General features: G+C 39.7%; 3 protein-coding genes across 4 annotated transcripts in view; 2 read left to right on the top strand and 1 right to left on the bottom strand.

Moving 5' to 3' along the window:
* The first annotated feature begins 438 nt into the window (after positions 1 to 438).
* On the top strand, positions 439 to 1,338 carry LOC113150433 (dead end protein 1-like). Its single transcript, XM_026342963.1, has one exon. It carries the CDS (start codon positions 439 to 441, stop codon positions 1,336 to 1,338), a length of 900 nt encoding a protein of 299 aa, XP_026198748.1.
* A 2,902-nt stretch (positions 1,339 to 4,240) lies between these two features.
* On the bottom strand, positions 4,241 to 20,745 carry tango2 (transport and golgi organization 2 homolog (Drosophila)). 2 transcript variants are annotated; one of them, XM_026343613.1, is made up of 10 exons: positions 20,603 to 20,745; positions 19,978 to 20,038; positions 19,514 to 19,623; positions 14,559 to 14,647; positions 12,037 to 12,156; positions 11,467 to 11,584; positions 6,944 to 7,011; positions 6,591 to 6,744; positions 5,896 to 6,000; positions 4,241 to 5,399 (listed from the first exon to the last, which is right to left on the bottom strand). In XM_026343613.1, the coding sequence occupies exons 3-10, from the start codon at positions 19,567 to 19,569 to the stop codon at positions 5,279 to 5,281; spliced, it is 831 nt and encodes a 276-aa protein (XP_026199398.1). In that variant the 5' UTR covers positions 19,570 to 19,623; positions 19,978 to 20,038; positions 20,603 to 20,745; the 3' UTR covers positions 4,241 to 5,278. The 2 variants fall into 2 exon arrangements, with proteins under 2 accessions (XP_026199398.1, XP_026199399.1); XM_026343614.1 differs by having other exon boundaries at positions 6,591 to 6,741.
* Positions 20,746 to 21,777: 1,032 nt separating this feature from the next.
* Positions 21,778 to 27,295, top strand: part of arvcfb (ARVCF delta catenin family member b) — a 177,504-nt gene continuing 171,986 nt past the window's right edge. The window contains exon 1 of the mRNA XM_026342936.2: positions 21,778 to 21,990. The gene's annotated coding sequence lies outside the window, so the exon portion shown is untranslated. The remainder of the gene's footprint in view (positions 21,991 to 27,295) is intronic.

Genomic DNA, 27,295 nt, shown 5'->3' with positions numbered 1-27,295 from the left:
ACATATTAATGTTGAGAAAAGCAAGAAAATAAGTCTGTCCTCCTTCCACAAGCATACACAGCTAATGAGAAGCTGTATTATTACAGGTGTTGGTTCAGTCACATATATCAGCCCTGCAGTAAATCCTTTCAATCTTTAAAAAAACATCTTTGTGGAGGTGATCCATGTTCTCCCGTGTTCTCTGTTTGCAAAGACAAAGCCTATACATCAGGAGAAGTGGGAGACCTATTCTTTATAGCTGGGTGGTTATTTGCATGTCAGGAGCCGGTGAGTTCTGACCCAATTTAACCCCTGGGGAGCGGCGCCACTCATAAAACTGTAGTGCGGCCTCCAAATGGCATTTTGCGCCCCAGGCATCCACCTGTGCGGCCTATGGCACGGTGCATCTCTGGTCATGGACATATAAGGAGGAGTCCCTGTCCGCGAAAACCACGGATTATGGAGCGCACGCAGAGCAAGGTGCTACATCTGGAGCGGACACAGGCGCTGGAAACATGGGCACAAAGTACCAAGACTAAACTGACGCAGGTAAACGGCCAGAGGAAATATGGAGGTCCCCCTGAGGTGTGGGACGGCCCCACACCAGGGGCCCACTGCGAGGTGTTCATCAGCCAGATCCCACGAGATACCTATGAGGACCAGCTGATCCCCCTGTTCAGCTCCGTGGGTCCTCTCTGGGAGTTCAGGCTCATGATGAACTTCAGCGGAGAGAACCGCGGCTTCGCCTACGCCAAATACGCGTCACCGGCTGTAGCTGCCGAAGCGATCCGCCTGCTCCACGGCCACATGTTGGAGCCCGGGGTCTTTCTCCAAGTGAGCCGCAGTACAGAGAAGAGACAGCTGCGCGTCGGACACCTGCCGGCCTCCACCAGGCAGCAGGGGCTGCTGCAGGTGCTGCGCGGTCTGGCGCAGGGGGTGGAAAGAGTGTGTGTGACGGCGGGGCCCGAGGAGGTGTCAGCTATAGTAGCTTTCTCATCCCATTATGCTGCTTCTATGGCCAAGAAGATGCTGGCCGAGGCGTTCAAGAAGCTGTTTGGGCTGACCGTCTCGGTCCAGTGGCAGCCAACAGTGAAGCCGGACGAGCCAGTGGCTCGACACAATCTTTCCTTTCCTTCCCCCTTAAAACCACCGCGGCTCATTTATTATCCCCCACAGTTAGAGACGCAGGCACTGCATCCTCCTTCCAGACCCCCAGGTTTCTGCAGAGCCGTCGGGGGACCCACAGCTTCCCAACACAGGCACCTTCCCTGCTCCTCCACTGCAGCATCACCACTGATGGTCGTGCGCAATGCGCGTGAAACCACAACCACACTGGACCAGATGGATCTAACCACTTAAACCATCTGCAGGGTCTGGTCATGGCCATGTCATGACCCAGAGTCAGACCTGCAGGCCTCCTCCTCAGTCAGGGATTGAGATGCTGGAGCTGGTTCATGTGCAGCTGGTGAAGGTCTTTACATGACCCCAGCCTGGAGACTGAAGCTCAGTCTGACAGAAGAAGTACCTCTGCACACATCTGTGGTTATTTTTGTACTTGTTCTTGTTGTATTGTTGCTTTTTGTATACTATTGAATACCTTTACGACTTTTAGTCTCAAGCAGTTAAATAAAAACATTTGAAATGTTCACCGGTCAGTGGAACTGCTAACAAGTAGGAGAACAAGCCTGAAGCCTGTGACGAGGGGCACAGGTGAACTCTGCTATTATGTTTTAATATAAAAGTTTTTCTGGCATTAAAAGGTAATGAGTAACTACAGATGTCAGATAAAAGTGGAATAGGACTAGCATTGAATCGAGTAGAATAGCATTGAAATACTGTTTACTACTTGTACTAATACTTGTTTGAACTTCTGTTGTTGTTGTTGGACTATAAAAGAAAACGTGATGCTGTTTTTACCCTGGTCAGCAATATCATTTGTCTGTGTTCATTCATGAATTCATACAATCAAAGAGAAGCAATATGAAAAAAAAAAAGGCAGAAGCATTCATCATAAATTAAAAATAAACAAACAAATAAAAGAAAACAAAAACAAAACAAGTACAATAGGTTGTCTAGAAGAAACTGTTCCAAATAAAATGCCACTCTCTGGTCTCTGGGTGCAGATAAACTGGAATTTCCTGGTCCAACCATTAGGTGGAGGCTCAGTGGGTGGAGACCCCCGACCTGGCATATGGAACAATGTAAATGTTAATGCAGCCACTAATTGCTGGCACTGTCACTTAATGAGGTGACCTTCTCTAATATTTATTAGATAACAACACTTTGTTACATAAAGTGATCCTATATTTGCATATGGCTATAATTAACCTCAAACCTGAAAGAAACGGTTGAATTAGTATAATTCATATAACTGTGTAGTTAAATGATTTTATATTTACCCTCCTATGAATGTATTATTTCACCCTGTGCAGACAAATTGCATGTGTGTTTCTAACATGGTTAAGAGATGTCTTGTTTATTGTGCAGCACAAAGTCAAATGTTTCATATCTTCTCCTCTGAAAGAAATCCTGGGAATGTTTGATGCAAACATGGGGTAGGGGTGGGGGGCACAAACATATAATTTGTTGTTGACTCATTTATTTTAGAGGTTTGTAGTGAGTGTAATTCCTCCTGTGTGTAGGAATTAAACTACATCTGAACTCACAGAATGATGTTGCATCACAGTAAAAGTTGAGCCAGTTCAGTTTTTGTCACACCCAACTTTGATTTGTGCTCTATGTGTGCAGCCGCTGTGTTCTCCCTTTGACAGTGCAGACAATGTCCTGTTTTATACGGATCACACTGTACAGGCTGTTTAAAGCCTCATTTATTTCTGATTGACAGTGAAGGTCAAACTGGGTGTTTAACTCATGTGACAATGGCTACTGCAGACATAAGAACATACTCATCTGACTGAGCCTTGGTCTTGATGTCTGTTTGCTCCGGCTGAACCATGAACTCAGACTTTAACCTTTTTTTTTTTTTTTTTTGACAATCAAAATGTTTACAGGGATGAACCAGCTTTCTGGTAAGATCTTTGAAGCTGCACTCATAAAAATCTTTATCAGAGGAAATGTTGGTTTATCTTCACACTATTTGAAAAAGTTAGTCATGAGTTTACAGTTAATCTGACAGGCTAATATAACAACACCAGGCTCATTGTTAATGATCACAACCTTGTTTCTTTATTCAAAAAGCTAAAGGTTTTGTTGTTGTAATCATAGCAGATATCCAATCTGCCCTTTGTCACTAAAATCCTTGAAAAGGTAGTTTTAAAGCAATTATGTGACCACCTGCAGTCAGGATTTAGAGTACATCATAGTACAGAAAAAGCACTGGTAAAGGTCACTAATGATCTTTTATTAGCATCAGACAACAGACTTCTCTCTGTACTCATTATGTTAGATCTTACTGCTGCATTCAACACTATATATCACAACTAAATTATTGTTTTTCTGTTACAATCAGTGTCTGTGAAGTTAAGGAGTCAGGTTACCTACCATTTATCACATTAAGAGTTTTACTGTCATAGTGTGTAGTGTTAAAATTATGTGGGAAGATGCCAATTGCAGTACCTTAACCTGCCAGTTGAGGTCACTATTCACTAACCTTAGTAGGTCAGGGATGATGCACAGCAGCTCAAGGCACAGATTCACTACTTGTCTGGAAATAACAATTAGGTTCCCATACAAACAGTAAAATACATACAAAATGCTGTAACCATTCCTCTTGTTCATACCGACCATAAGAATACACTTTTCTAAAGGGCGGTCAATGCAAATAATGTTTGACAACATCCACACTCCTTATATTGTGCATGTGTATCTAAAGTAATTCAGAGCCTGGGTAGTTTGACTTAACCGAATGCAGTGGATGTCTTCCAAAGCCGTTTAGTATAATAATTTGTATAGAAGACGTAGAAATTTGGAACACAGGAAGTCAGGATATGTAAAATGAAAGACATATTTAAGATGCCGTTTTATTTCTAATGGAAATAGAAATGGAATTTGTGGGGTAGACCATAATCATGTCTTTGTACAAAAGATCAGAGTTTTAACCCATTACATTTTACTACTCAGTTGGATTTGAGCAGCAACTGTCTACCTGCCATAAATCTGACAATTATTTATTGTGATAGTGGTAAAAGGTGACAGAGCATGTTTGTCATCTTTCCCTAGGTTAAAATCAATGTAGTCATAACAGGTCAAGATCTTTAACAGGAAAAGTGTTAACTAATGAAGTTCAAGAAAAGCAACTACATAAGTCATAATTAAGTTTATTAGTTGAACATGTACATCTCTTGGTGTGACATGTCAGAAAGTCATCTGTGTAAAATGGATAGATCCTTTTTTTCCCCCCCAGAAGTAAAATCCACCCAGTTAAAAAACAGGGAGCCGGCTGATTGATATACAGTAGAACAAAATGCTGAGATCCCCTGAATGGTGCATGAACACAAGGTTAGTAAAAAAGGCTGGGTTCCTCACAGTGTGTCAGTGACAGTCTTACTGTCAACAATAATTATACTGTGTGATGAGTCAAAGATGAGTGTGATCAATCCGTCATGAAAGCAGCCAAAGATCCAGTGCATGAAACATTCAAATATGTGTTGCCACCATAACTAATTATCTGTAACAGCAATCAAACATTTAAAATGAGGTTGGTGACTCTAACCTAATCTAACCTGGTTTTATTAGATTAACACATTCTCTACAAAAATACTGGTGATCTTGTGAATTCTCAGTATGTAAAATAATAAAATCTGATCTCTTATATGAAAATACTGTTCTTAATTGCTGGAGCTAAAGGACGATACTTCAAGTTGCAGTCTGGAAATAATGCAGAAAATGTATAGTCACACTGTATAGTGGATGTGAATGTTGAACATCTGAAACCAACAAGAATAAATTAGATTGCAACACAATAACCTTGTGGACGGCGGCACTGACTGTAGTCCAGAGCAAGTTCACCGCAAATCTGTACCTGACTCTTCTTGAGGCAAAACAACCTTACTATGACATGCAGGTAAAACATTTAGGTCTACAAAAATTAAAAATGTTCTTTGGCAATCTTTTAAATTAGCACACCTATTCAAAAGATACATGTGAACTTACATCAAGAATAGGAGATACATGTCACTGATGTTGATGAGGCAGCCGACTAGTTCAAGAAAAAGTGCAGAGTAGTCCTCATGTTCACATAGCTGCTGCGGTGTGACGCAGCTGGGGGTGGGAAGCACCTGAGGGCAGTGGAAGGAAAGGTGATGCAGAAAGGCACGGAGTGGGTTTCGTCGTCATGTCTTCACCCCTGCAGTTTGAACTGGAAAGAACTGGTGCTCCATTTGGTTGTGTCACAGTTGAGCATGGTGCGCTCAGTGAAGGTCACATTATCTTCTGCGTCTATCAGGATTACTGTATTGGTCCTGAATGGGCAGGAGGCACAAGGGACATACAAGGAAACGAATACAAGAAATATCAAATGAATGTAATAAAAAAAGCTTAAAAAAACAAAAACGATAAACAAACCTTAACAACACGGGGAGCAGGGGTAACAACAGGGACAACTGTGATCACTTAAAAGGCACGTACAAGGTATTTATCCAAACAGCCTTATCGAGAATGAGCAGGCTGTACGATCACAGACAGTGACTTGCTAAATGACACTTTGATGGCTCTGGCAAAGACTGACCCTCTGACCTTTTTGCTTCAGGACAGTGTCTGTATCCACTAATCCACTATGACTTCACAGAGCAGAAGATTCCCTTTCATTTCATCACCGTGGAAGATTGGTTACACTGGGGATTTTTTATATACTGAGTTTTCTGTTGTCTATAATCCTCCGGCCTAGCACTACCTTGTCTCACACTTCAGGTGGAGACAAACACGGGGAGAGGTACTGGATAGAGATTTCGCACTGACCTTGTGCCATAATTAGGTGAGCGAACACACACTGCTGACAGAGCCTGGATCATGGGCTTGCTGTAACCATCACCTTGGCTCTCCTGAAGTGGATCAGGTGTATTCCTGTTAAACACATAATACACATCTTTAATTCAATTCAATTCAGTTTTATTTGTAGAGCGCTTTTTACAAATGACATTGTCACAAAGCAGCTTTACACAACCAAAGAACAGTACATGAACAGTGAATGTGTATTTAGACCCCTGTGTAGAATATATCATGCTCTGTTACATTCTCCATCAAATCAGCATTTACACTAACAAATTAAATTCTGGACTAATCCACAATATCTAATAAACATTGTATAACTTTTATATTTAGTCATTTGGCAGACGATTTTATCAAAGTGACTTACAATTGAGGTACAAGGTACAAAGGCAGGCAGAGTGAGTGTATTTAGAGTAAGTGATTTGAACGCCAGTCTCCCACATAGAGGGCAGAGACCTTACCACTACACTATCCAGTCATTACAACCATACTGTGTGTCTCCACCTGAAATGATGAGGAGCGACTTCCCCAACTAACAGTGTACCAAAACTTGTTGCTTGCAGTTCATTCATACACATTCCTTCTGTTTCTGATCTTTGTGTTAAGCTAAGAGAACTTCCTATTTATCATAAATACATGAGTGTAGCTGCGTGTTTATCACTCACAGTTCCTCATTATTGAGGACGTTGAGCAGCTCTTGCACCAGACCATCACTAGACAGGGACTGGTTGTTGACAATGCCGGTGAAGTGATGCTTGCCTTGCAACAGTTTTTTCCATGGAGTATCCAGCAGTGAATTACTCAACCCATAGATTCCTACTGGGGGGAGCACATGAAACAAACAGACAAGCATATACCCTGGTGAGCTCTGTTAGTGACCTTGCGACACATCATCCAATGAATAGACAATATGAGGGCAACAGCAATGTGGAAATGTCAAACTAACATGAATGGGGCATAGGCAAGAGGTAAATATGAAATGAATGGTTTCTACAGCAACCATATTAAAAACACAGACCTGGTTTTAGATGGATGGGTTCAGGGCTGCCTCTGTTTCCATAGTAACACACAATGTCTTGTTTGGCTCTACATAGGACACAGTAGGATGGAAAATTAAAGACTGCATTTAGTGATCATTTAATTTGTTTTATTACTAATTATGAAAGCTGTGTCATGAGTCGTCTGTCCTATGCAAATAAAATCCAAATACAAAACAGATGATGTTCAGAGGAGCACTCCCAACAAAATAATGTGGAAAGGGTGTTATTTAATGACTGATTTACTCTGCAGTCAGGATGTATAGAAATTTAGAAGCCAGCTTGATTTGATTTGATTTGTATGTGTGAAACAATTCAGATGGGAAAATACCAACCACCATAGTTAAATGCAGCATTTATATCTTATCTTAAATGGACAACAGTGTAACATTAAAGCGTCAAAATACACATTAGTGTCGCAAACACCTTTGACTTCCACAAAACCATTTAGTTACAGTGTTAGATCTTTTTACAAAGCCTTCAGTTAAGGTGGCTTTATTCAGTCTGAAAAATCAGTCTTACCATCAAGGGCATGACTGACAGCTCTGCTACAGGAGGGTGAATAATAAATTATGACCAAATCCTTTGAACCAGTGGGAAATGTTTTTTTTGATGTCAACTTTATGACAGCCATAGCAGTGGCATCAGTTAATCTGAAATGTGCTGCAACACTGTTTCAACATCTAACTTGGAAAGTTTCCCAGTGAAGAGCTGCTAAGACAAAGCAGAATATACTGCTGGCCTTGTTTCTCTGCAACTACATTCATGGGAGAGTTTTAAAAACTAAACTAGAAATCAGGCCAAGGGAGTTTGTCTCTGGTCTATGACCTACATGACCCAAAGCAGAAAATGTTTGCCATCTAATATGGGATGTCCAATAATTGATTATCTGATCAGAAGAACCAATATTTTCAAATTATGATTATTAATTGTGAATATCTGAGATCGTGGCATGTATCATTTGCCTACTGTAAATATACTATTTACTAGTAGATTTACTAATATACTATTTAAAATCAACTGATGTAATTGGATTAGTATACCATACCATACATCACACCAGACAACACAAGCAAACCTCACACACACGCACTTCACTATCACTTTAATTCCCTACAAATGATTACAAATAAACATGCTTGTCCACAGTTGGCCTTGTTTTTTTCCGATTGCGCAAGAGCTCTGCGGTCTTGTGTAAATTTCACATGGCAGACAGTTTCTAAAACCAGAACAATATGTGTCCAAGCAGATGAGAGAAAACCCTGAAAGCTGAAGGCTGACACTACTTCTGTAAAACACTTTTCTTCATATTGTTTCCAATTGTTAACCAAACCCAGGTTAACAGTCTGAATAAACTGCCTTTTCTGGTTTCTGGTTATAAACACAGCAGCATTTGTGGTAACAGTCACTCCTTATACATGTATGTGCACAGTTGTTGCTCAATACAAAGCAGATGGAGCCCAAACCTGAAGGAAACTGTAAAATGTTCACCTGTTGTCAGTTGTGCTGCTTCACACAACGCCTGAAATACAATTGTGATCTTAGAACTGTGAACTCAACAATACCTGAAAGGCCTGGTGTCTATATCTATACCAACTATGTCACTATTCCTATAATACGCATCAAACTGACTGTGGTGGTAGCAAGTGGAGGATTTGCTGAGAGATAGCTCTATTTCTGTTATTTCACTGGCTGGAATATTGAAAGTCCCATCAGGTGTATGGTGGATTGATTTAGGCTGTGATGAGGTAACAGCAGGAGGTCAAGGCCACTAGATAGCGAGAGAACGAGGAGGGAAGAGTGGAAAACAGGCTTTTTCAGATCTCAGACAGAGAGTTAATCAGTATGCTGGCAGGGAGACGCTCTAATGAAGAATCCACTATACTGAGGCTGCAGCGCGCTCTCTACATCGCCAGCTGTGGTGGAGCTGCCTGAAGATGGTTGGAGGAGCATTCAATATTATTAGCTTTTCTTTACGTTCAGTGCTAATCAGCAAATGTTAACATACTGTAACACTTTCCGTAACTGTGGAATAGATGTAATGGTATTCAGACCTCGTCCTTAGTAAATATTTGACCCCATGCTAACAACTACAAAGCCAACATCAACATAACTGTAATTTTTGTGGCAATGTTTGAACATCTGGATTCGATCAATGAAGGCTATTTCTGAGCTATTTGTTGTCTACTGTAATTCTCTCCAGTACAAAATCATGTTTTATTATACTCAAAGATGTTGTGCTTTCGACATAGTTAATCTTACAAGTGACTGAAAGAAAGCAAATACTTATAATTGTTCCTTCTTGCAATGTTAAGAGTTCATCCACCTCTGATTCTCTGGAATGTGTGTATCTGCTACATCGCAGTTTTGCTTTTTCACCTCCAACAGGTTTCTGCCAAGAATTACAACACATGGTTTGAGGCCATAAGATTCAAACACTTTCTTAAGAAGGCACTTCTTTTCAGGCAAACATCAGAGGGGATATTCATTCAAATGGATCATCTCTGGGCATTGACTTTAAAGTGAGAGCGACATAAAGTGAGAACAAAAATCAGGGCTATAGAAAAGTCAGATAAACTGTTGAATATGGGCTCTGGAGAGCATCCTGCAGAGAATCTCTGATCAGAATTTAAATATATATGGCATTGGCCCCACTGTCTACTAGCTCAGTGTGATGTTTTAGAAAATGCGTTACTGCCACTCAGTACATCAGTTACACGGTGAACTCAACTCAACATGTTTATGGATTATAAACCAGTGTGGTATTGGTTAAACAAGCATCACATTAAAGACAAGCAATACATAAATCACGGCCAGACTGAATTCATTTAATGTGTCTGGGTTGTGTACTAAATGTACAAAGTTTGTCTCCAATAAATCTCACACACTCAAAAACTGAGTGGAGAATGTTTAAAAAAAAGGGTGCACAGCTTGTCTGGCATCACATTTGTATCATAAATCACATGTCTAGCTACAAGATGAATGAGAAATCATTTAATTATAATATGGAGCTTCTTTCTATCAACCAGATGTAGTTACTGCTTTGGAAACAGACGCCTTATTTCCTCTGCTCTGCTGGATACACTACAATGGAAAACAAATAAGCTGGTAATAATGTTTATTAAAAAGATGTTGGGTTGCTTTTGTCACTCTGTGTCATCTCCATCTCCAGTGAACATGGCTCCCACAGATGGGTATTTATGAGGAAAAATGTATACAAACTTTCACAGCAGGAAGCTGTGTTGAGTGAGTTTAGCCCCAGATGACAGCTCAGTCAAAGCAGGAGACATAAAGCATTATCACAACATAAACACAACGTCTTTCACTTTTCCGTTGTCTCATGAATGTAGTGCAGTGGTAGGAATGCCACTGGTCGTATCAGGGACCTTTGCAAATAAAAAAAACACACACCTATGTGAGGTTTGGATTAAGCTGTAAGTTTCACTACTCTAGTGTAGGTGGCAAATGTTAGCATTACTGGTTAACTTGGTTGACATTACTACCCACAGCACTAATCCTACCCAGCATTATGTCCAAGTTCAATATCAGTGTGGAAGATGTTAGCAGGTCTGTCCTGGTCTTTATTGGATTTGGGGAAGTTTTCACTCCAGCAACAGGCACAAGAAAATCCCATTTGAGAGGAGATCCTGCTTGAGGCCATGTTACCAGGATACATAGCTCATGACACCATACTCCACAGGGAAAAACTCTGATTGTTTCCACCCCCCTGGCAGGAATAATGTTTGGCAGGAGTGTGAGTACTGCAGCTGAACCTCCAACCTTTCCACGGCAGAAACGGAGACCTGTTTCCATGCCAATTGTCTACAGGGGCTTCCACCCATGACAGCTACGTTGGTGTGTTCTGATCCCACTTTGATTTCTCTCTCTTTAACAGTTAACCAAATTCAGTCAAGTCAGGTTGGTGAAGCAGATTAGGGGAAGAAGGTAAAAAAAAGTCTCATTATTTTTAATGCTGTCTAGATTTCCTTTGTGTGAAAACCTGACATATGAACAGGTGTTTCTTTAGAATTCTAATGCTCGTTCTTTCACAGCTCACTGTCTGAGATTTCTTTTCAGTTCTGCTGGCTTAGCGCTGCAGAGATGAAGACGCTGCCTTTGTGGTTTCATTCCAAGGTAAGGTAAGGCCAGAACTCAGAGGAGCAGAGTTACAAAATTTTAAAAAATCTTGGGTTCAGTGTGCAAAAATCTGTCAAAGTCTCTGATGTGTAGACCACAGCAAGTCACTTCATGACACCCACACAGCACAATAAAGAACTTGTCTCAACATCTGACAGCCTTGTGTGGCCATATGATGTACCTGCCTAGAATACATTTCCACTTGTCAAATGTATCCAGCTGAGGATATAGCTAATACTTAAAAAATATGTGGCCTCTACTACAACCAAATATCAGTGTGAAAATTATCATCTTAACACATCTTTGACTCAACTTTATCTGCTGATGGACTATACACTGAGATGGATTCACCCAACCTTTTACTTACTTGAACTCTGCTGTGATAAGGTTGAAGCCATTGTACAAGTGGCCTTCTGTTGACACCTTCTTCAGGTAGGCGTAGCTGTCTAGATCCTTGTCTGTAAGGTAGTTAGATACTAGAAATCCTGCAAAGTGACAACAGTAAGACAAAATGGCTGTTAAATTATACACTTAAACCAGCCTAGCAGTATTGTGCTTTAATAGTAGATGACAAATGCACATTACAGCATCCATATGTACTATACAGTGGCAAGAAAAAGTAGTAAGTAGTAATTAGCTTTTTTTTTTTTTAGGTCATTATTCCAAATGTCCACTAGCACAAAGAGGCTTTCATGGTCGTTTTCAATAAAGATCAGAATTATTTTAGTGTTAGGCTCATCATATTTATTAATACTCTTGACTTAGATGAAGATCGGATCACGTTTTTGACAAATGAATGTAAAAAAAAACATACAATTTTAAAAGGTTCACAAATTTTTCTTTCCCACTGTACATAATTGAGACAGCTAAATTATCACATAAATGTGAAGTACAAGAGACAATGAAAGACACTAGGCAATCAGAAACTATATCTCACCTCTTCCTTGTGCATCAGGGTTGGGACGTCCCTCCATGTAGTTGGTGAGTGCAGCCAACTTGCCTCGTTTGCTGATCCCCAGCCATGATCCTCCTTCCTTACCGTATTCCAGGTCCAGGCCTGTTCAACGCAAAATAAGAGAATGCTTATAAAAACACAACTCTAATTTACAGACTGTAACTGGTACACATTGTACAGTACAGACTCTAACCTTACTGTGTAGGATTCACAAGAGTTCCCAACATACTTAGAAAAACCAAATACAATATCCTGCTAGTATCCATTTAGTTTTATCATTTCCTATCTTTTTGCAGATTTTCTAGAACTACATAATTTGGTACTAATTATAAAGACTTTCAAGGGCATTTCTTCAATAATTCAAGCGTGTGTTAAACATACATTGTTGGTGTTGCTCTATTTACTACTTGTGGCTGAAAAAGGACGTAGTCTCAAAACAGGATTTTCTTTCACATAAAATGAAACTGATAAACTTTCACGATTCTCTACTTTATATTCAATAGGTAGACGTGTTGATTTTGATTTTTAATATAACATTATATCAAAATCCAAATAGCTTTAGCGAACACACTGCAATCCTCAACCTAATTATTTGTATCACCACAGCTGCATGCTTTCTGTAGCTATGAACTTCTACTGTCTTCAAATTGTAGTTTGGTCCCATATTTTTAAGCAAAGGTTTAAAAAGGCTGCCTTCTCTAACTGTGAGACTCTGCTCCTTGCATATTTATGGATTAGCATCCATACTTATAGCAGCCACTTTAGAACTGTCCAGTGTTTTCTTCTTATCCATTCTTCTGATTTCATTGTGCCCTGCACAGATTCAATGTATTGTAATTGACCCTCCCTCATGTTTTATAGCTGAGCTAGTGAATAGTGTTATTTCAATGTATAATTTTTCTACTGTTAAACATTGTGGGTTGTCAATGGTATCACTTAAACGAATGGAGTATTCTTTCATGGATCCCACTTTCATTCAGAAAGTGATGTATGGTGCAACCGGACAGCCGTTATCTGGTGTGTTGCGTTTTCTCCCTGCATTAAAACTATTAATCTGGGCAAAATGTTCCTCTCACAACCATGTCCAGGGTGCCTGGCAGTACATAAAAGTAGAAATAAAAAAAAAAATTGTAGTCACAGGAACATCAAGCTGCTTGGAGAGGCTTCACCCAGCCTTTATATTGACCAAGCCGTGTTTAGTGTGGTGCACGCAATGATGCCAAACAGTGCAATAAAGACTGAAGGCACCTGTGATATCAACTGAAGACAGCAGTCTGCAATCGACTTCTGAGGACTACTAATAGAAGCCGTTCAAGCAAAAACTCAGCTGTTTTCACAGATTCTATGTTTTATTCTATGTCTCATACATAACGAAACAGTTTTTATTCTAACATTCTCATTTTAGCACTCAAAGGTCAGAGCATTGTTTCGATGAGATACAGTATAAGGGCAACACCTATAGTCACATCTGTACACTGTGCCTTTTTTTAATTGATTACAATCATGTATAGGATTAGCAGTAATGAAATTAAAGCAGTCCATTAGTAAAATCAGTTTTCTTTCCACATTCCTCTTACTCATTTGACACAGAAAAGGTGGGGCCCTGTTGGACTACTACACTTCCTGGTGATCAATAAAGATAGGTCCAATTACACTGACAGTGGCCAAGAGAGCCAAATGTTCTTATTCCTCTGGGGGTGGATAGAAAGCTAGCCTATTCCCACTGGGAACTACAGCTTATTTCCTGTCTCGTCACGCTATATCTCCTACAAGGGTCTGCCCCCAGCCTGCACAGATAAGGCAGAGCCATTTATTCCTGTCCCACTACATAAAAGCAGCCATCAATTAAAGGCCCACTACTGGAGTCCTGACCCCTCTATTACAAAGGGTAGAGGAGACTGATGAACAAACAAGGCTATCTCTGTGTTTCCTTCTTTGGCAGGGGAAAAAAACAGAATGATTGATTACCTCTGTTTGGCAATACCCTAATGTCTATTGGACATCAGTCAATTAAATATAGTTAACTGCGGGTGGGAAAGTCCTGTGATGGAGTGAAAGAGAATTGGATTCTGAGGTGAAGGAGACAGATTTTTCCCTTGATTATTAAACGCCTAGAATAAAACCAAAGTCAAACGCTGCAAAGAAAATGCCACAATCAGTCATAATAGAGTTATATTTACATTTTTTAGTCAACAAATACTCCCATATAATTAAACATGTTCTTATTTATTGTTATTGTTATTTATTACTGTTCTGTTTACAAGGTTTTCGAATTTTAACTAGATATCTCTTACAAACATGCCACGTTCTAACCATAAAAAGAGTTGCCTGGGGAAATAAAGGTCAAAGTGACAAAAAGCTCGATCTTCAGAACAAAACTAACTGGTCAAATGCACTTCATATAGATTTTATATCCTGTTACAGTTAAGTTAAGTTATTCACTTAGTGTTATTTATTTTGCTATACATTTGTGGAAAATGGTTGTCTCAAATGTACCAACTTACCACTAAGGATCTCACTGTTGGTTCCCCAGAAGTCTGCAGCTTTGGACGGCCTGTTGTACAGCTCATCTCTGTTTGCAGCCAAAATTAGCCTGAGAAGACAGAAATAGAGACTGGAGATGCTGTTTTTGTTCATTCTCTGTTGATGCGAACCAATGGTGTTTTACAGGCCATTGGTGGACTCAAAGCAGATCTATCATCAATAACTCTCCTTTTCCTTTGTTTTCCTTCTCAGCTGGCAGTTGATCATATGTTTATATTTGCATCCTGCTGTTTTCTTTTTTAAGAAAAGACTTGAACAAGATTTTTTGATCCTCTGGCTATGACCCTTGCACTCCTATTAAATGGAGGGAAGTCTAAGATTATAATACCAGTTGTCAGGTAAGCACTCAACTGTAATTTCCTACATGTGCAGTAATCAATCAGCCTTTCTCTAACATCCCTCCTAACAGAAGGGCTTTGTCTTGCCCATGATTTAGACAGCTGGTCAATATACAAATGAGTTGGCAGACTGTCTGCCACTGACTTGGTTTTCAGGGCACACTTTTAATAACAGCCTCAGATGTGTCCAGGAGTCTTCAAGTAATGTAGAGACGTATATTTCACACATTGATTGAGGAAGATGAGGAGGAGATACAAAAGGTCAAGGTTATAAGGAGGAGAATGTGCTTTTGACAATGACCAAATAAAAGAGAATCTAAAAGAAGATGGCAAAAGTACAAGCAAATATAAAAGTTACAGAAAACTAAACATAAAAAAAGAAAGAGAAAAAGAACTCCATGTTCGAATCACTCCACTGCTACGCCTTTTTTTTATTTTGATGTTTTACAGATACTTGAATTCCTACAACTACTTTCTAAATTGTTTAGATATATGATTTTTGCTACTGTAAAGCTGCTTACTGTAGGGATTAAATAAATATACCAACATGCTTTATCCCCTTGAGGAAAAATTGTGGTTGGACAGCTGCCAGACAGTACGTATTGGTGCTACTACAGAGTTTCGGTGTCTTGTCCAAGGACAACTCAACAAGTAGCCAGGAGGAACTGGGAATCGAACCACTAACCCTGGGGTTCATATGACTGCTCTTCCACCAGAGCTACTACCGTCCAAGTAAATATTAAAGCGGTCTATATTAAATCTATACTAGATCTCGGTAAAGATCTCATGGGATGAAGCTGCCTCTCACCAGAAGGTGCAGGTGTTTTATTCCATCCCAAATCTGTGTTTATTGCCAAAGCAAAGCTCCAACACAAACATTTACCACTACAAACAAGAGTGAAGGCCTGAACAAGAGTGTGATCTGATTTTAAATACTCCCAGTGAATGTGGCTTTGTAGTCTAACACAGGCTGAATCAGTTGAGCTCTCCACTACATATGGATGTGCATTATTATGCAGGGCTTCAATGAGTGACAATGCCATTATGTTCAACTACCAGCTGCATTGTGACCATAACACTGGTTAGTTTCTACATGGCTTTGCTAGCAGGTTACCTTTAGAATCACATAGTATATCCTCACTAAGCAGGCTATGATCTACTAGTAACACAGCAACATACGTTTACACCTTATTCAGCTCATCTATCCTGTTTAGCAAGAAAACAAACAAACAAACAAAATCAACTGCTCCCATTGCTTAAAAGTAAAAATGAGCCCTCTCCCCCTACTGCATCATGTTGCTATTGTAAACAGGAATTTTCATTTTAGGAGAGAGTATCATAGACAAACTGTATATAGTCCACAGGCCAGAAATGGGTAAAAAATAAATTTACTGACTACTACAATAGCTGTATTCTTCTCATGAGCTTGGGAAACGGTCCTTCTATTAATCTTTCAGGATGAGAGCATGGATGCTGTTTAAGCGCAAACAGATAAACCAAAATGACCTAATAGGGGTCGACCTCACTGCATTTCAGGCTAATGGTATCCTGTCCCTATGGCACTCTGTGAGCCACCACTGCTCCTGAAAACAAACCTAACACTAATGATGCTACACAAGAAAGAGCAGCTGCTATCACATCCTGAGGGGGAGAGAAAAAAAATTGCATGGAGCAGCTTAGATCACAGTAACAGCCAGCTAGCTTCTGTAGGATTAATGGTGAAAAGCAGAAAGGTATCATAGCTCTTCATCAGCACTGAACAAAGACTGTTTCTAATTTCTTTTAATAAACCAAACGGCTTGTAGACTAGAAAAATCCACCTGCATTATTTTTTGTTAGGCCCTTGACCATTCATCTGCAACTTATTCTCTTTATACCAAGAAGCCTATGATGATGAGCTATTTCAATGGATCCAAAACAACTTTAATGCATGTACTGAGCTGCTGGGAAGCTTGTGAGCTCCTAAAGGTGTTCCTAAAAATTAGGAATCACCAAAGTCTGCAGGGTTGATCCTGTGGGGATAATGAATTTCAATGCATCTAAAAGTTAGTCTGAAGCAAAGATGTGGAACAACCGGGTGACATATCAACAATATTGCTGTTCTTAGAGTCAAACTAAATAAATAAAACTATTAAATTTAAATGGAAATGATGCATAATTTCCATATTCCTGCTCCCAAGATGATCAACCTTCTTCCTAAGCCATCTCTGGACCAAAATGTTGACTTGCTTACAGTATACATTATGAATGAGCGAAATTACACTCCTAAAGGGATAAACAGATTTATCCTCGCCACTGCATAAGATCTGTAAAAAGCTGTCAAAATATTGTTTAATTGCATCGCTTTCATCTTTTTTGGTGTAATAAAAATAACAGCCTCTCAGGACGGCTGGTGGAGCATATTTAAATCACAATGACTATCCTGAAGGAAGTGCTATAATTACTGTACAGGTCAAAATCATTTTATAGTGGTGGTTGATTGAGCTCTGAAATTCTGAAATCTCAGCATGTGGGCAATCACTGAGTCATTTGCGCTGAACAGGAACCCATTTAACCCCTGCAGATATATTCCTGTCATTTTGTACTGTTGGAGTTTAATAATTGTTCTTAATGAAACTTTAATCTTGCCTTCATCGCAGTTTATTGCTGCACATTCCTTCTGATTTACACGCCACTGCAGCACAACAGGAGTAATTCTTCAACTAGCAGACTATATTATATTCTATCTATCTATCTATCTATCTATCTATCTATCTATCTATCTATCTATCTATACATATACATATACATATATATAATGGATGTGACCACATCAGGACACAGCAGTTTCACCTTTCCCCAGGTTCAGGTCTGAGTCAGTACTCATAACACACTTCTGTTGTGATCTCCTTAGGCAGGGTCAGACTCCCAGAGGGAAGGACACAGATGGACTATAGCCAGGTACGGAGCTCACTCTCGAGCTCTGGGGGATTATAATCAGCTGGACTTCACATAACACTGGAAATAACACTACTTGTAATGCTCTGTTCTGTGCTGCCACTAAAAAAATTTAGCACTTACTACTGGGTAGGACACATGGAGGTTACACAAAGACTCAGCACTTTTAAATAGTAGATTTGTGCAAAAGATGTGACTAAGTTTATGTAATAATTGTTGTCTGTTGTTTGTGATCAATTTAAAAATGAATTCTGACCTTTTTTTTTTATAAGATAGGTTGTTTGATTTGTATTGAATATGGACATTATGTGCCAGGTATAACTGGTCTGGAACATATGAAATTACTTAAAGAATTACATGATATAAAAATAAAACAATATTCACTCATTTGATACTATGTACTCTTCTTAGCGTGTGTTTGCACCTTTGCTCAAAGCTCTAAATTACACACTAGACAACTTGGAACAAGATAAAATGGGGAACATCAAAGCACGGTCAGAGTGATAGCAGAGATGTCAAGACTTGAGGTGACTTTATTGATCAAACAGAGTTCTTCCCATTCATTCTATTTTAAAGAAAAAAAAAGGAGCAGTACTGTGTTTTAAGTATTGCAAGTCCTCTTCAGATGATTTCACATGCAATGTATGTGGATCATTTGCAAGTGGTCCAGAATGCTTTCGTCAAGGTATGACCAAGTCTTCTAAGAAGGAACGTGTAACACTGATCCTGGTCATATCTCTACTGCTCTGGACTTAAGGTCTGTGAATGCATTTCTCAATAGAGAGTACACCAAATATAAGCTCCTGTATTTGGGAGCTCAGACTTTGACTTCGAACTCAGAGTTCTGACACTTGAGTACGGGATGATGCAGAACGCTCAGTACACAATTGAGTCAGCATCTTCCTTGCTGACATCACAAGCTGGTGAAACACTATATATCTATACGTTTTCAATATTTAAAAGAACACAAGTGGGCTATATTAAATGGGCTACTTATTATTCACTAACGACAATGTTAGTTGTCATTCCGGTCATCAAGTTAGTTCATAAGGCCTAAAAAGTCCGCTATTAGCAGAGCCTTAAATCTCGGAAACATGAATTTTCAATTAGTCAACTATTGACCACATAGACCAAATTTGAAAAAAAGCAAAGATTAATTCCTCTCCTAGAAACCTAAAATAGCATCTAGCTACAATATAACATTTGTACTAAAACATTTGTGTGCATGTGTTTGCCAATGATCTGTCTTTGTTGCTCAGTGGCATGAAATGCATAATGGGATATTTGACTCCCCAATCCACACAAGTCGGGCAGGGTGAAAAGACTTCTGGTCCTTTGATTTGTACTTGGCTAGGTGTGTGCCTAAAATTTAAACTGTACTTGGGCTTTGATTGATGACTTTCACAAGTCCGCAAGAACACAAGTACAGAGATGAGCACCAGTTGAGAAACGCCCAGGGTGTCAATTACCCTATTATTTTTATATACTTTTAATCTTTTATATTTTTTTAAGTTAAGCCCTGTGTGATCTAAAGATTTTAATTGTTTACTCACTTACTTTTATAAGTTGTGTGGAGACAGCCATTCTAATTGATCAATATTACATTAAGCCTAGAGAGTATCTGAGTTTCAATTGCTCACCTGTAGGCATTTTTGGATACTGGCCGGGGGTCAAACTTGAAGAAAATGATACACATGAGTGTGCTGGGGGTTTTACTCAGTCCACATCTGCCTTCAAATCTTAGTCAAATCTAACAAAGAGAAGAAAACAGTGAAAGAAGCGAGTAAGCACCTGTGCGGAGTGCTGATTAAGTGTGGTATGTAGAAGCACTGTGGGAATACTGTGGGAGTTTAGTGATAACAGAAATAAAAACATCTGTTGTGGTACAGGATTATGACATAGGATGATCAAGTTGGGTGTGTTGAGATAGACTGTTGATTACGACAGTAGCCATGGGTGTTGCTCGTTGTTTGTGTTCACACAGAGGTTATATCCAGATTAAAAACACTTGGGAATGTTCCATCTCTATACATTTATTATTTTATTTTTAATTAAACAGAACACATATACTTCATAGACTAACAAGTATTAGTTCAATACTCACATGGTGATTTTAGTTGTTGGGCAAACAAAGGGACCATCCGGAGTACGTGCTGTATCTACTCCTGTGAACATGATCAATGTTCAGAACGGTTATCAAGAGGATCATTATCTTTATCATTCTTATGTAAACTGAATATGAGCAAACGTAGAAATTAAGTAACAAAGGTGCCAAAACTCAGCTATCAATCACAATTTCATTCAATGATGTGTCAGGCAGGACAGGCTACAATAATCCTTCATAATATCGAGCTAGCAGTTAGTTGGTTGCCACTACTCATTAGCTTCATTCACTTTAACTGCATATGTTAAATATCCCTTTACACCGCGTTAAAGAAATGAGAAGCTTAATGGCAAGCTATTTATAACGTTGCCTAGTTAATACAGTTTTCGAAATAAGCTAGCCAAACCGCCTAGCCACTGTTTGTTAAATATGTGTCTGGTAAGTTAACACTTTAAGTCAACTTTGCCTTAAAGATAATGAAACAAATGAAATACGGCTAGTTTCACCTCCACCAACACACTAATTTCTACACAACTTGTTCATCTAAGCAAAACAGCTAACGTTAGCATTGATTTAGTAAAAACGTAAAGACGACGGAGAGGCAAAACAAGAAATGTGTAGATACCTTTGTAATGTTAGTTATACGCAACACAGAGTACAACTAATCTTTGCTCAGCTACTTGGTGTCGGCTGACTTCAGCACTATTTAACGCTGTGTGATGTCGACTAGCTCCTGCTCACTGTCCCTTTACACTGGCCGATGACAAGGAAAAGGAAGTGCTCTCAAAGAGTGGCCTCGATTTATGTCTCACGTCGCACCATGAGCCTTTACAGTGGGTGTGTGGTTTTACTGTCAGTGCGTTGGTACAAACCCCGCCCATCCTGGCAATGTGAAGTCTTAAAACAAGTGCACGTCAAACGAGACGCTTCCCTGTGATTGGTCAGTTTACTAGAGCGAAGATCAACAGCTACATTTCCGGTTTGTTAGTTCCATTCAAAATAATAACACTGATATGATAAACGTTTTAAAATAAGGATTTAGGCTTGGCTTGTTGAAGCCAGAAGAAAAATTGGGGGGATCTTTTTTTTCTACAGGTTATCACCCCAGTACGATATGACAACATCCAAATCAGTGTTGCCTCTAAAAAGGTTAATACAAGATTCTGTATTAAAATCACGATATAGCCTTGCGACTAAAGCACAAGATTCAGTGCTGCAGTGCATATATTACACAGTACAGCGACCTAAAGGACAACTTATAATAAGTAAGTAGTTTTGTATGTTTGAAACGCTTTACTTTGAAAAGGGAGGCTTTTTCTTTCATTTGTGCTGGTTTGACTGGTTCTGTACCAATTAATTATTCTAACAATAGATGTGCCAAATGTGGTTAAATAATAACTAACAAAACAAAAACAAACAAACAAAACATAGATCTGACATTTACGTATGACTAACACATCTTTAGGGATTTCATTTAACACGTAAGTAACATTTCACCCCAACATTACACTGCAGCATTACACACCGGCAAATGAGGACGTAAAAACAAAAGCCAAGACTGAATTGCTCTATTAAATATTTTTTCCGAATAAATCAAATGATCAATCACAATTGTCCTCCAATACGCGCGGTGGTGGGGCGGAGACCCCTGCTTTGAGCGGCAGTGTGCTGCGCTGCTGTGGGTGAGAGGGATCAACGCTGCTCTGCCTTTCAACACTTAGCGGTAATTAGCGGCCGTGTGAGCACTTTGAAATCAGGCACTTTGAAATCAGGCACTTTGAAATCAGGCACTTTGAAATCAGTTTTTTTTGCGCGCGGCACGTGACTGAGGGGGACGCGCAAACAGCAACCTGGCAACAACAATTGGATCGTAGGAAGGTTGTAATAGTAGTAGCTCTGCAGCGGCCAAGTTGCATCCACAATAACGCTATTTAGCTGGTCGACAGTCGGACTACTGCTCACTCCGGAGAGTCTCCTCGCTCCGAAGAACAAGGATGAACAGGAGAAACTGAGGTAATAACAGCAGTCCTTTGCCTTGTCTCGCATCCCAAATTGTTATTATCTTGCAACACCAAGTTTTAGTCTGTGCCATTACAACTCGAGAGGAAGAGGAGGAGGAGGAGGAAGGTGGGACAATAACATGATAACAATAATGGCATAATAATGTAAAGAGGCTTCGGAAAAGGTGTAAATCCACCGTCGAGCGTTGCACAGATGAGTGAGCAGGTGCTCAGCTGGGACACAGGCTGCAGGCTGCACCGAGCCGGTGTGTTAATGTGGCTCTCACGCTTTTGTTAAATAGTAGCTACGTGTTTATACCGTGGCGCGACGGGACGCGCTAGATTCAGCGCTGCTGAAATGCTTCACTGCACCAAACACTTAGATGAAACACAACATGTTTCTGTGTATCGGAGTGATGTCGGCAGATTTTATCGCCAGCGGACGCGGCCAGGCGCGAGCCGCGGCGAGCTGTCAATCATGTCATCTCTCCCAGTCCATTGTTGTGCCCGCGCTGTTTGTGACTGAGTTACCATGGAGAGCTTTCCGGTCTCTCGCCTCTAATTGCCTTATTTGGAGAAGGGGCGGGTGGACGGTGTTGCTGGGTTAACGGTGCCGCGTTCACGTCCCGAGTGAGAAGCCGGTTCAAACGCAGCGACCTGAGCTCAGGCCGTCAGAGCTGCTTCAAACGAAGTTCCCCCCACACTCTGACTGTTCCTGCTCGGCCTTCTCACACCCAGCCTGCGCTAATGGCCTCAGGATGGGGTGGCCACATCTATGATTATAATATGCAGTCCATTTGCTTTCGCTCGCTCTCGAGTTTGAACGTGCACCGTATGAAACAGACTGAAATCCTGAACTCGCCGTCGCTTCAGATTCATTTGGCACAGTTGCTGTACAGCTGTGTTTGAGATAAGATAACAGACGGCGTGTGATTTGCAGATTTACCGAAATGCATGAGGGCCAACACTGTCTGAAAGTAAACAGGAATATTGTATGGTATCAGCGTTTGCTTTGGCCAGTGCAGCAGGTTTGACCCACGGTGCTGTGTGGATGGAAGCTGGTGAACAATATTTAGGTATTAGTGAGGCGCATATGATAATTGTATGTGGACTGTGTTATGATGCAATGAACAAAAAGAAGCAAAAGGGGTTGGTACTGAGAACTGAGACCAGGGCTTTAGATTTAGCAAACACTTCTATCAGGGACAATCTTAGTATCTGTATATTATTTGACCAACATCATAGTCAGGAGCTCACAGAGTGATTAGGAGTTGTCTAATGTATATTTATTTGTATATGCAGTACATACTGCATTGCTCTAAGTGTCAGCATGGACCAGCATATTTCAAATTCAGTCATTATAGAGTAATTGCCTGCAGTTGTCATCGCTATGGAATCCAGCTCTCATGAAAGAAGATACCAGCAGGTAAAGATGCGTTCCACCCAGGCATAATTTCAAAGTTATCCTCAGAGCATCCTCAGTTTCTCAGAATATATTTCGGCTCATTGGCAATCAGAAAGTAGCTTATTTGGAACGCATAAAATATTTGCAACTTAAACACAGTGCAGTCTAAACAAGACCAGATTCTTCACACCACCTGCAACTATGTTGAAAACTGAAGAATGCTTGGTAACTGGAGGTAAACAAAGACTTCCCACAATTGCTACTGCAAAAAATCATGCCTAATCTGTTTCCTGCCTAAACTGTCATATGCTTTTGTGTATTCTGACTTCTGTTGCATTATATATGGCATAAAACCTAAGTTATTAGAATGTGCTGCAATAATAATTATTTAACAAGCTAATTAATAAACAACAAAACATAGCTACAGATTATGGCAGGCACATACCCACACGGTATGTTTTTATTCACTGAGATTTTGGCTACCCAAATACCTAATGACTAACCAACTGAAGGACAGAAAAAAACTTCATCAGATTTGACCCTAGCTTTGAAAAATGTTTTTTTGTCTGTGGAATTAATTCTTATATTACCATTTGAATATCTTGAAGGTTAAAATGTCATTTTTCTAATGGGCCTGACAAGATCAGAGGTCAGCTTTAACCTCTAGAGCAGTTTGTGCTCTAATGCTCTAATTTATTAGGAAGCAAGATGTCGGAGGAAGACGTAGTAGTCTGAACTGTCAGCCCTGCAGCAAGTTAACAATTTAGATATAAATGTAGAAGCTAGTTACTGTCTCTGTCTGAAGTCTTTGGGATCTGAACAACAGTGGCATCATATGAGCAAGTCTCTGGTTTGTCACACTTCCATCCATCCTGTTTATGGCTTATTTAAGTTTGTATTTACTGACAACCTGAGTATCTGACTGACCCTCATGATTCGTTTGTGTATATCTCCTGTCATTGCCTGTTTGACTGTCTTTGAGGGGAAGAAAAGACATTTATGAAGGCTGAGGTTCATCGACATTTGAGTGACAAAACAGCCAGTGGCCGATTTTTGTATTGTTATTTACATCAGAAGCCTTCATGGCACAGCATGGAAAAAAGAGGGCAGTGAACAAGAGAAAATTCTCTGCATGCATTAATTGGTTTTGCAACACACTGCAATAACAGTTGCAGTGTGTTGCGCTAGGATATGTAAGGCAAATCATTTTCAAAACAGTTTTTGTTTACTGTAGGTATGGCCATGGCCAGTCTCCAAAACCAGGCCTGTGTAATACTTAGGAGAGATCAGAACTGAAAATGAACAGTTCTTGCTGTGAGGTATTGTCCCCAGTGATGGTTTATTCTGTTTTCCTGTTTTATTTCCAACAATTTGTTATTTGGCTTTTGCTGCTATTTTTAATCACACTATCACGTTCTCCAACACAAGTAGTGGGGGAATGTTTTATTGACTTTGTGTGAGGAGCTCATTCAAACAGTATTAATCACACTTTAGATTAGATATTATTTATTTTGTCTCTGGGTTAATACTTTATTTTAAAAAATGGATGGAATACTTTTCCTCAATAATTGAATTAGTTTTAAAATTTTAAGAGACCCACTAATATTCCAGACATATGAATAAAAGGACAAAGGCATGGTTGCAGTTTTGTCTCAGGCTTTTGGTTTCACTTAAAAACCATAAGCAGGAGCAGGCATGGAATTCCAATAACAGTAAAACATGTACTTGTAAAGGTGAAAGGTTGTTAGCCCATATTAGTATCTGTACGGTAATTTCAGCCATGCTGTCAAAATGTGCTCACACAAAATTGCCAAGTATCATGAACCAATAAGGGTTATAAAGCACCTTACCATTTGCAATAAAATGAATCAGATAGTGAGAGTGATGTCAGTCTATCATTTCAATTCAATTCAATTAAAAAACTTTATTAAACCCAGAGAAAATAGTTTGGCCTAGTTACAGAAACATAATGTTCAAAAGAGAAAACACCTGTGTGGGTGGGTCATAGATGTGTGGAGCCTTTAGGCTACAAGTCCTATATATTGCATACAATGGCTAATTATAAAACTAAAAAAAGACCAGTAGTAGTTTAAATCCTAATAGACCTTTGTAGGTTTTGACCCTGTACCCTAACTTACAGGGTCTGTCTGCAATTTTAGTGTCAATGTGAGAGAAGAAATTACCTATTAAAACTACTCTTTGCATATCAAGGTAAATATGAGTTTCACCAGATATGATCTACATTGAAAACCAATGTTAATATTAATCATATTGGCCTTATACCTACCTCATTATAGTTTTATGGCAAGTGTAGTATTTCATTACTAAGTGTGCATGGGAATTATTGAGCAGCAGCAGTATTATATAGAAAAGATGTTTGCCAGTTCAATTAGAGCGGAAATGATATGTTTCACACTTTTGGGTGCTAATGTTCAAATGTATGTAATATTTGTTGCACAGTGGCAATAATCAGGAAAAGTGTCAAAGTGCAAGTGAATTATTAGGTGGTTTTAGAAACATAGGTCTATGTATCTGCTGTGATTTGGAGGTCTTCTGCCTTAATAGATCATGCATGAGCTGTGTTTTGTGGCTGTTGTGAGCTGACTGATAAAGTCAGAGTACTGGTCAGAGTAAAGCCAATCTGGACCTAGACTGAATGCTCCTTTGTGGGACAGACACCTGCAGTGCTCTGCCTCGTGCTCCTGAAGTGATTAACATGCACCTCCAACCTCTTCGGCCTTCCCAATACCCAGTCCCTCGGCCACCCATCCTGGCACTGCTGTGTTGTTTTGGCACCTGTTCTACATCACCCCTCCTTCAAAGGCTATAACTCATGTCTTTGTCTGGCCTGAGCCAACACAGAGTGACTACAGAATTGAGCTAGCATTGTATTGATTGCCTTGTTTTGTAACAGGTAAGCACTGTAGCTTTGTTTTAGCAGATCATTTTGCAGGGATATGTGCAAAGCATGTTTAGATATTTATGTTTGTTTATTTATTTTCAGGTAAAACAATGTTAGCTTTTTTCTGATCACCAGGTGAAAACAGCATATACTGTAGTGATCTGATATGTTTTTTCTGTCTTCTTGTTCATAACTGTTCTGTTATTTATTTGAAATAGAAATTTCAAATATTCATTTTCCTACTGAGTAAGAAGATTGGTATAGCTCTGATATTCATTGTATGATACTGATATCAAAGTGTGAGACTAGATTTTGTCTTGGATTTGAGTGGTGTGATAGAGCCTATTGTATTTTCCTACTCTTAAATATTATGTTACAGTTAATCAATTTGTCAGCTATAATGAAGACTGAAGATTTTTTCTTTGGTTTTATAACAGCTGTTTTTCTATCAACAGAGATTTTCAGTCTACAACCGTTTGACATTATTATGAGTCATATTCTCTGTAGGTTTCATTTTTTTCAATTTCACTCTGATGCTGTGCTGTGTCCCTAAATGCCAGGGTCAGTGCAGGCCGTTCTCTGCTGTCTGGCACACGCTGACGCTTGTGTCAGAATTGGTTTTAAATCAGATTTTCCTGGCATCATCTCACTACCCAGTTTTTAGGACCTCAGTGGCATTGGTAGTAGAGTATCTGCCGGCCTGTGCTTCATAACATGCTGACTCACTCATAATCCACTTCTTTCTCATGCCCTCTCTGTGTCATGCATTAACATAGAGTGATGATTGAATTCCTCTTCTGAATATTTCTGAAACCTATCTCTCCCCCTTTCCACCTTCCTCGGTGGATTGAAATAGGTGTGTGTGTGTGTGTGTGTGTGTGTGTGCCTGTGCTGAATACTCTACCTGAGTGTATGCTAATGTGAGGTTTATCTGTTGGCTGCCACTTGTGACCAGTGACCAAACAGACCCATGTCTGTCTGCTCATCTGTGTGTCTTTCTACATTCTGTCC

Source organism: Anabas testudineus, chromosome 9, assembly GCF_900324465.2.
Source record: "Anabas testudineus chromosome 9, fAnaTes1.2, whole genome shotgun sequence".
NCBI lineage: Eukaryota > Metazoa > Chordata > Actinopteri > Anabantiformes > Anabantidae > Anabas > Anabas testudineus.
Note: the sequence above shows the minus strand (reverse complement) of the source record. Positions and strands in the feature narration are given on the sequence as shown.

Coding starts and splice junctions, on each gene's coding strand:
- LOC113150433 (XM_026342963.1), top strand. CDS start 439: ATGGAGCGCACGCAGAGCAAGGTGCTACATCTGGAGCGGACACAGGCG.
- tango2 (XM_026343613.1), bottom strand. CDS start 19,569: ATGTGTATCATTTTCTTCAAGTTTGACCCCCGGCCAGTATCCAAAAAT. Junction 14,648..19,513: donor GTATCCAAAAATGCCTACAG/GTGAGCAATTGA, acceptor CTGTCTTCTCAG/GCTAATTTTGGCTGCAAACA. Junction 6,745..6,943: donor ACCCATCCATCTAAAACCAG/GTCTGTGTTTTT, acceptor TGCTCCCCCCAG/TAGGAATCTATGGGTTGAGT.